The sequence below is a fragment of the Lagenorhynchus albirostris genome, chromosome 20, assembly GCF_949774975.1.
Source record: "Lagenorhynchus albirostris chromosome 20, mLagAlb1.1, whole genome shotgun sequence".
Classification (NCBI taxonomy): domain Eukaryota; kingdom Metazoa; phylum Chordata; class Mammalia; order Artiodactyla; family Delphinidae; genus Lagenorhynchus; species Lagenorhynchus albirostris.
Genome location: NC_083114.1, coordinates 39,208,029 through 39,216,879, shown reverse-complemented (window position 1 = coordinate 39,216,879; position 8,851 = coordinate 39,208,029). Strand labels below are relative to the sequence as shown.

General features: G+C 59.3%; 1 protein-coding gene across 2 annotated transcripts; it reads right to left on the bottom strand.

Annotated features, from left to right (window-relative positions):
* Positions 1-410: 410 nt before the first annotated feature.
* Positions 411-8,672, bottom strand: PPP1R1B (protein phosphatase 1 regulatory inhibitor subunit 1B). Of its 2 annotated transcripts, none has more exons than XM_060133465.1 (7): positions 8,582-8,672; positions 6,874-6,934; positions 6,566-6,588; positions 6,035-6,113; positions 2,712-2,909; positions 1,297-1,416; positions 411-1,206 (listed from the first exon to the last, which is right to left on the bottom strand). In XM_060133465.1, exons 1-7 carry the CDS (start codon positions 8,660-8,662, stop codon positions 1,157-1,159), a joined length of 612 nt encoding a protein of 203 aa, XP_059989448.1. In that variant the 5' UTR covers positions 8,663-8,672; the 3' UTR covers positions 411-1,156. The 2 variants fall into 2 exon arrangements, with proteins under 2 accessions (XP_059989448.1, XP_059989449.1); XM_060133466.1 differs by having other exon boundaries at positions 6,035-6,110.
* Between the last annotated feature and the right edge of the window lie 179 nt (positions 8,673-8,851).

The following is an 8,851-nucleotide window of genomic DNA, read 5'->3' as shown; positions in this document are numbered from 1 at the left end:
GGGGGCTGCAGCTAAAGTTAGGCCTGAAAGGATATTCCTAACGGTAGGGGTGTTGGAAAGAAGCCCAGGGGCATCATCCTTATTGAGCCACACAGGCCTGGCTCTGTGGAGAAAAAGGGATCTTCCTGAGGGGAGGCCTGTGAGGCTGGGGGACAGGCCCTTTGGAGGAATCCAGTTACTCTTGAAGGACTCTTCTTTCCCCCTCTGCCTCTTTCAGCCATCCCCAGCAGGATCTAGAACTCCTGTGGTCCTTCCCAAGAGGGCTCGGAGCTTGTCAGCAGTCAAGGCTCCAAACTAGAGGACTGGACACTAGGGTCGAGGACCTGACCCTTGGATGACCACCACAGGGTAACAGGGAAACCTGTTACCTCCTCCCTCTCCTTTCCCCCTGAAAGAGAAGTCTCAGCAGCTATTTACAAAGATTTATTACAGCATGGGAGCGGTTCAGTCCTGGAGTCAGGGAAGGAGGGAAGGGGGCAGAGCAGCTGGAGGACAAGGAGAGCCTGGCTCCCCCACCATGTGCCCCCCTAAGGACTTATACTAGGCGGCATTCCTGGCATCAAAGCACAAACAAAATGCAACAAAGCAGCCTCTGCCAGTCCATCTTCCAGGCACCCAGGCTGGGGAGCAGTTGATAAGGGGAAGATTTCCAAAATGTTGAGGCTGTGGAAAGGATGCCTGAATCCTGGGCCCTGGTAGAAGCCAGTGAGAGGGGTGGTGACTTGGAATTCCCCAGGGGATGGAGAAGGATCTCTGGGCACTTAAAGTTCTCAGTACCCTCTTTCCCCAGATCTTAGGGTCCTGCCCTGTGGGTTTCCTGTGCCCAGGGGAGAGGGTCTGGGGAGTAGACTTGTGAAGGATGAACCTTTGTCCCCCATTTACTGGATTTCCCAATGCAAGCTGTCTCACATCCCACCACCCACTGGGTGAATGGGGGAATGACTGGCAGGGGTAGGCATCAGGCAGCAAGTGCCCAGGGACTCTGGGCATCAGCCAAAGGTGGGCAGACAAGCAAACACAGACCAGCCCTAGTCTTCTAAGTCAGAAGCCGCAGCCCTAGCAAGTGAGGGGAAGGGTACAAAATAGGGTGGGGACAGAGTGGGTTTCTGGGGAACAGCAGTGCCCTCGCCACTTCTGGGAGATGCAGGGCTGGTGCCTATGTGCCAGGTTCAGGGTGAGCAGGGCGCTGTGGCTCCTCCCCAGGTTCTGCAAGGCAAGCAGATGGACTTAGGGTCTGGCCACGCCCGCCAATATCCCAGCCCCGCCTCCCCAGCCCCACCCACCCGCAAACCTCACCATTTAATGCCGGATCTTCCACTTGGTCCTCAGAGCTTCCGTCTCTCTGGGGCTCATCCAGAGGAGGCGGACGCTCCCAGGGACCCTCCAGACCTTGACCAAAAGTAGTCTTCTGCCCAGCTGGGGACGGGAAAGAAGGGATAAAAGCACAGGCTCTGAGTATCCATCTGGCTGTCCTGGAACAGGAGCCGAGTCTCTCAGGTGGCTGTGGCTAAGCCTTCGGAGGGTATCGTGGTATAGTGAAGAGAGCACTGGACTAAGACAGCTCTTGCAATGACTAGCCATATGACTTAGACAGGTCCGTTGTGACCTCTTTGAAGGGGATGGTAAGAGGGAAATTGTGTAGACTGCCTTACATAAGATAATAGTGCATACCCTGCAGCCCAGCGCCGGCACTTAGGAGCTGCTCCAAGACTGGTGCCAATTGATATTGCTCCTTGGTCATCCTGTCATCTGACCCACTGCCCTGCTGCTTTCCTAAGGGAACAGTCTCCTCTCACCTCCTCTTCACCTGTTCCAGCTGGAGATTTTGCTCCCATGACCGATGCCCCCGCTGCCAAGGCAGAGAGGAGGCCCACGCCATCTTGGGGGGAGGTGCAAGGGATGGACACGTCAAGCAGGAGTGGTTGGCTAGTTTTCATCTCCATAAATAATGGCACCAAAACGTTTAAGGTGCACTGGGAGGGATAGATGTGGATGGCCTGGGCCTAGAAAGAACAGTCCTGGGAGGGCTGAGATCTTCCTGCCTAGGAATTCTCTGGGCCTTGGGACTCCCTGTGGAGATTTGGGGATCTGGGGTCTCTAGCTCTGAGGCCTTCTGTGTAGGTTTCATGCCCCTCCCTGGCCCCTCTCTTCCCAGGCAGCTGGGGTTGGAGCTGCAGCCAACGCAGTTGGTTCTTGAATCCTACATTCTCCATCTAGACACTAGAGGGCACCCTCTCACCTCCAGCCTAGGAAATAAAAAATGGGAAAAGAGCCACAGGTTCCTGGAGAGGACTTATCGACCAGCCCTGTGCCCCCCAGCAGAGACCACATCCTGTGTTCAGAAATGCAGGCGATGGGGCACTGGATACTCTTAGCCCACTATCCCCCATCTCCTTGCACCTCCCAACTGCCGTGGATGGGAAGTCCTTTCTTGGGTCTAGCCTCAAACCTCAGGTGGCCTTGCCTTAATTCTTAGGGAAGAGAGGAATTATTGGAGGAAACCTGATTGGGAGAAGGACTGAGTCAAGGATGGGAACAGCCCAGGTGTCAGATAAGGCTGAGTGCAAGGCATCCTGTGGGATGAGAGAGTGGGGAGGCCCTTTACATGTGTGAGAAAATGTGAACCGGGAGGGGGTGTTCCAGGACACTCAGGGAGGATCCCACATAATCTGTGGTGGTGGAACCCAGGCTTCACAGCCCGTTCAGCTTACCAGACCCCCTGCCGCCCTTCAGAATTTCAGCCTGGCTGTCCTCGTCCTCCTCCTCTTCTTCGTCCTCCTCCTCCTCGTCCTCCTCTCTTGGGTAGCCCAGCTCCCGCAGCTCCCCCAGCTCATCCTCCTCCTCTGAGGCCTGGTTCTCACCCAGGTTGCTGATGGACTGCAGGTGAGACTCAGCAATGCGCTGCACAGCTGGTACAGGGGGGCCGGGAAGGCAGGGCTCAGCCAGGCCCAAGAAGCGGGAGAGGCATGTGGCCCAGTCCCCAGCCTCCTTCCTGTGGGCCTGGGGCAGAGCTAATCCCCCACAGGGGTCTAGTTTAAAAGCTAAAAGCTGCAGGTCAGCCCGCTGGGGGCCAGACCAGGGCAGAAGCAGCAGGGGGTAGCCTCTTGATCACGTCTGGCTCCTAAGCTGTCCAAAGGTGCTGCTCTCCCAGAGGCCGGCACCAGGCAGCTCCTGCCAAGCCGGACAAGACCAGGCGGGTACAGCAGCAGCTTAACAGTCCCTGGCTGGGGAGCTTGTCCACCAGCTACAGCCCCTGGAGAAGGCACAGGGCCCGTGGGCCAGGCCCTGGGGGATGTGTCCCTTTCAATTTCTAGGGGAGTGCCCAGCCTGATTAGGGCTCACTGCTACCCCGATCCTGCCCACCACCCCATGCTGGGCTTGGTCCCCACTCCCCGGCACTGCCCCATCGTAGATGTTACTCCACACACCCCTGCCCTAGGCTCTAAGAGGTAGGAACAGTTCTGAGGCTGAGGACATAATAGTCTGCAGCCAGTGAAGTCCGTGCCTGGGGATGCAGCGTGCTCAGACGCGGCCCCCACAATCTTGACCCACATCCCCAAGCTTCATCTCCCTCTGCGGTGACCTAGAAAGCAGTGAACACCACCCACCCCCCCAACGCCACCAAGGCCTGCTGGGATAGGACCTAGCAAGGGAACAGTGTGGGCAGCTGGAGAGAAGTTTCCAAAAGATGGAAAGGACTAGGGGGTTAGGAGAAAGGGGCCAGGGCTGGGGGACTCTGGGAGAACGACAGGGGTTGAGGGGACCCCGGGAGGAGTGGCTGGGACAGAGGCAGCAGGGGAGCCAGGAGCTGGTGGGATTTTAGAGCATTTGGGTCACTAAAGTCAAGGCCCAGAGACCAGGTGCTGACGAGCTGGGCCCTGCAGTTGCTGCAGCTCCTCCTTGCTCCGCAGGCAGCCCCTCCCCTCAGAAAGCCCAGAGGGGGCAGATCCAGGCTGGAAACCTCCAGTGTAGGGAGCAGGGCACCGCTCTCCTGCCAACTCAGGGCCAGGCACAGAGGGTGCATTGTGCCTGCCCGCTGCCCTGCCTTGCCCCGAGCTCCACCCGGTGCCTCCTGCTGGCTCTGGGCAAGCTACCCAGGCAATAAAAGTGCGATAAATTACCCCACCCTGTCCTTGGGGAAAGTTTCACCTTGAGCCAAGTGTGAGAGCTCGGCCTTGGAGAACCCCCTCAAGCCAAGACTCAGTGTCCACCCTTCCTTGGGGGCCCTGAGCTTCTCCACCTACAAGTCCCCCACCCTGCCAGATGCTTTCCCTGCCCAGAAAGGAGCCAAAGCCTATAACACAGTGCCCTGCAGGTTCAGAAGGGTCCTCTGAGCGTTGGGGAAGGGAGGAAGGGAGGAGAGGAGGTGGCAGCTCGAGCAGCCGGGGGTGGAGAGTTCAGTTCTTCAGTTCGTGAGCCACAGTATCAACAATAGGTGTGCGCAGCCCTGTGCTGGCGCCCGTGAGCCTCCGCGTGCCTCGCCTGCCTCGTGCCTCCCAGGGCTCTCTGGGGTCTCCCCCTCATCCTCCCAACTGTCTCCTAATCCCTCTGTCTCCAGCTCTGGGAACCTGAGTTCCCCCGACCCAAGTGGCCCTTTTTAAGCTCCAAGGTCCCCAGCACAGCCCCCGCACCCTCTCCTGGCCCCTTTCCACCGCCCTGCCTCTCCCCACTCAGACACTCCTTAAGTTGCAGCCCAAAGGGGCCACGGGGGCGGGGGCACATTTCTGGCATCTTTCTCACCCCAGCCCTCTGCCCCTCGCTCACAATCAAGAGTCCAAGGGTGATTCTTCCCTCTCACACGCACTTGCCCCCAGCCCAGCCCAGGATGGGGAGGGGAGAGATTTCTCATATTCTCTCCTGGGAAGATGCCACCTCCTCCCTCATGCCTGCTTCAGGGGCTGGCCTTCCCCACATCCCTACAGGTAGGAAGGCCTTCCAAAAGCTGAACCCACTGCCCGCTTGCTGCCCCTGCCTCGTCCTGTCCTTGAGGAAGAGAAAGGGCTCCTGCCCTTCTGGCCTCTCCTCCCAGTCTCTCTGCTCCCAACCTTGGCCAGCAGGCTGACAGGTGCACCTGTTGACTTGGCTGGTCACTGGGAACTCATTAAACCCACCCCGGAGGGAGCTCTCCGCATACCCTTCTGGTTCCCTCCCTCCCAGCCTCCGTGGGAGGTGGGGCTGGCCAGGCAGGAAGAGCCTCAGGTGGGAGCTGAGGTGGGTGTAGGAAGGCATCCTAAGGCTTAGTTAGGAAGAGACCCTCCTCACACCCCCACCTGTGCCACCTTCTCCTCCAGGTGTATCTCCCCCAGCTCCCCCCGGAAGCCAAGTCTCCAGGCCGGCCCTGAAGCCCCCTGTGATTTCACACCAGCTTCCCTTTGCACACCTTCCTCCCCCTCCCTGGAATGCCCCTCCACGCCTGGCCTGCCTGTTGAATTCTCATTCAGCCTTCCCATCCAAGCTTAAACACCCTCTCCTCTGTAACTCTCCCTGACCCTTTGAGGTGAAGGGCCCCAGGAGGGCTGAGGCCAAATCTTACTCTTATTTTTGCCCAGCACCCACCAGGGGGGCCTGGCATACACTAGGTGTTTGATAAGTGAGTGCTATAGGAATGACTTGCCTTTTGGTATAGAAAGGAGAAGCAGGAACACTGGTGTGCAGACCTGTGCAAATGGCACGGGAATGGGAGAGGAGAGCAAGGGGTGCAGCCCAAAGAAGGTGCCCTTCGGGGAGAAGGAGGGGGAGGTGGCCCAGTGCGTGCTTGCAAAGGAGGTGCAGAGCCGATGCTACTTGTTACGTACCTCTTTTCTTTCAACCCCACAACCTAATTTTAAGACCCATGCCACCCTTTTCAGCCCCTGGGCTCCTTCTTTTTACAAGGCCAAATTAAGAAAGAATTGGTCTCTAAGTAGGGCTTGGGGTGGGTACACAAGACTATCCGTCCCCACCAACAAAAGCTCAACGTGTCACACACACACCCAATGTCAGCCCAGTTGCAGGGGTCAAGGGGACAGCCCAACTGATGGGTGGGAGACAGTACCTTTCAGCGAGGGGGGTGTGTAGGCACAGGGGTTGGGTCTCTTCGACTTGAGGTGGTGCCCCTCTCCTGAGGCTCTCTGCTGGGGAAGTACCAGGTTAAATGGGCTTACAGAGGCCCCTGTCCTTCACCCTCCCTCCATTCCATCCCACCAAGGCAACCCAGGCAGACTGGGCTAGCCTCTGTTCTCAGGTCCAGGCCCAGGCGCTGCTGCCCCTCGGGTCCTGCACCTCCTGCACCGAGGCTGAGGCTAACTGGTGGCTTTGGGAGGGGCTCCATAGACACGGCCTGGCTCAGATCAGGACCCTGCGTTCTGGAGGCCCAGCCTGAGTCTGAGCAGAGGAAAGACAAGGGCAGAGGAGAGACAAGGGCAGGGTGTGGGTGGCACCCTGGCACCAGGCACTCTCACCGAGGTGCCAATTGATATGCTAATGTCCTCCTGGGTGGCACTGTGTGTTCGCTGGGAAGTAATCCCCTGCAGCCCATCACAAAGGGCCCTGGCATCCCTCCTTCCAGCTGCCCCTGGAAACTCACCTGGTGGGGTGAGGCCTCCTCCTCTGAGGGAGGCCACCAGTGAACCGAGCCAGGAAGAAGAGAGAAGAGGGAGAGAGAGAAGAGAGAAAGAATCTGAATTACTTTCCCCAAAGGCTCAGTCTCTGTGCCCTTTCCCTCCTGGTGTTGGGAGGTGCCTGGTCAATAAATGAACCCAGTTGAGTTCGGCTCCCAGACCTTAACCCCCCCATCTTCTGCTCAGTCTCCTACTCATGGGACTTTGGCAGGGGCCCCAAGAAGGCATCAGGGTTAGGATGGGGCCAGGACTAGGGGGCAGGGTAGGGGCCCACCTGGCGAGGAGTGCTCTGAGAGCCGGAACAGCATGGCAGGGGTTGGTCTCCTGCGCCGGATCTAAGAAGATAGAGAAAGAGATGGGGAGGAGGTGGGGCAGGACAGACACCTGCAGCCCACTCCCCACCCCCTACCCAGGCATCAGGGAACAAACAGTGCTTTGGAGTCCCCAGGGAACCTTTGAATCAAAGCCTGTCAGAGCTGTAAGGAACTCCATAGCTCACCCAACCCCCTCATTTTACCAAGGTGAAACCCAAGGCTCAGAGAGGTTCAGCAAAGAGCTCAAAGTCACACAGCATGCCAAGGCAGGGAAGGGACAAGAAAAAGGCATCACTGGCTCCCAGCTGACGCCCATCCCACTCCATGGCTACTCCAGAACTGCCAGCTCCCTTTCTGTCTTCCCCTACCAAGGCCCTTCCTCTCATTTTTGAAGACATCAGACCTCAGGACCTGAAGCTGGCTGTGGAAGATGCCCCATGGGCCATGGCACCCACATGGCCCTGCCTACCTAAGGTCAGCTCAAGGGCTCCAGGGAAAGTGGATCCAGTTGCAGAGGGAGGCTGAGCCTGGTACTGCAGGCACCTCCAACCTCACACTGAGGCTCAGGTGTGGGTCTGACCCTCAGACCCACAGGGGTCTGGGTGTGGTCTCTGGGGGCCTGGCTCTGGGTCCCAGAACTCTTCACCCAGTCCTCATAAAAAAAAAAAGTTGCCCTCCTTGGTACATGAGCCAAGCTGCACCGGGGGGTGGGGGGCACACTGAGCACTCCTAGTGACTCCCCCGCCTTCCCCCCAGCTTGGCAATCAGACCAACTGTCAGTTAATTAGGTCCCCTCTGAGCTCCAGGGAAATGCACAAAGAGAACCAGGTGAATTAAGCTGAAACTGCCACCTCCCTCTGCCAAGCTCCCAACACTGCCCTCCAGACCAAAAGCTGCTTGGGCCGGGGACCCAACCCGCCCCCATGGCCACCTAGCTCTCCTCAAAATGACTTGGCTCCACTCTCACTGCGCTGTGGGGGGCCAGCTGCATCTCAGCAACAAGTGAATGGCTAAGTTGCGGGGTGGGGGGCAGAACCCTCTTCTCTCCCTCCATCACATCCCACCCCCCACCCCCACCTCAAGCCGTTGGAGGCCTCCAGTCCCCAGAAAGGCTGTCCAGAGAACTCAGTTGTCTGAGTTCTGAGTCTGAGGAGGACTTCTGGCTTCTGTGATGACTGGTCATCATCCCCCCCACCCTTGTTGCCATGCTGTGGCTCTGTCTAGAGGTCAGAACAAGGTTCTGGCGACCCCAGCCCAGGCACACAGGGTGGAACTAGACAGAAAGCCAGAGCGTGGGGCAGCTGGGCGGAGGCCTGCTCTGTGTAATAGGTCAGTGTACCATGTTTCTCACATCTGAGCGGCACCAGTGGTCCGCGTGGGAGTTTAGGGAAGGAGGACACTGTGCAGGGTCCGGAGGACCGTCTGCCCTCCCTGGGGCAGCCCAGGATTCTCCCGCCCCGGGATCAGGACCGAGGCCCCGGGGGAAAAAGTTGCACGAGTCTCCAGCGAACTTCACGCGCTGCCCCACGTCCCCGCCGCGTCCGAGGCGGGCCCGGGACTCCTTCGCCCCCGTCTCCCAGGCCAGTTCAGACCCCGGAGCGCAGAGGAGCCTGGGTGTTTAGCGGGGGTGAGGGGGGCGCTGCCGGGGCTGGGGCGCAGCCCCCTTACCATCTCCACCTGGCGGGGGTCGAGCTGGCTGGGGGGCGCGGGCACGGAGAACTGGATCTTCTTGCGGTCCTTGGGGTCCATGGCGGGCGGGTGGTCGGTGGGCGGGGCGCGCGCTGCGGGGTCCGGGGCTGCGGTCCAGGCGCGCTGCTCAGGGCGCCGCGGCGACAGCGGGCCGAGTGCGGCGGGAAGGAGCCGGAGGGCTGTTCACGCACAGATAAAAATACCGCGCCGGCGAGGGGAGGGGGCGCGGAGGCGGGGGGCGGCCGCCTG

What these genes read in the sequence shown, in the direction of transcription:
- PPP1R1B (XM_060133465.1), bottom strand. Translation starts at nt 8,662, where the DNA reads ATGGACCCCAAGGACCGCAAGAAGATCCAGTTCTCCGTGCCCGCGCCC. An exon ending in AGGAGGCCTCACCCCACCAG is followed by an intron (nt 6,114 to 6,565) that starts GTGAGTTTCCAG and finishes GTACTTCCCCAG; the next exon opens with CAGAGAGCCTCAGGAGAGGG. An exon ending in GAAGGGCGGCAGGGGGTCTG is followed by an intron (nt 1,417 to 2,711) that starts GTAAGCTGAACG and finishes TCCCGTCCCCAG; the next exon opens with CTGGGCAGAAGACTACTTTT.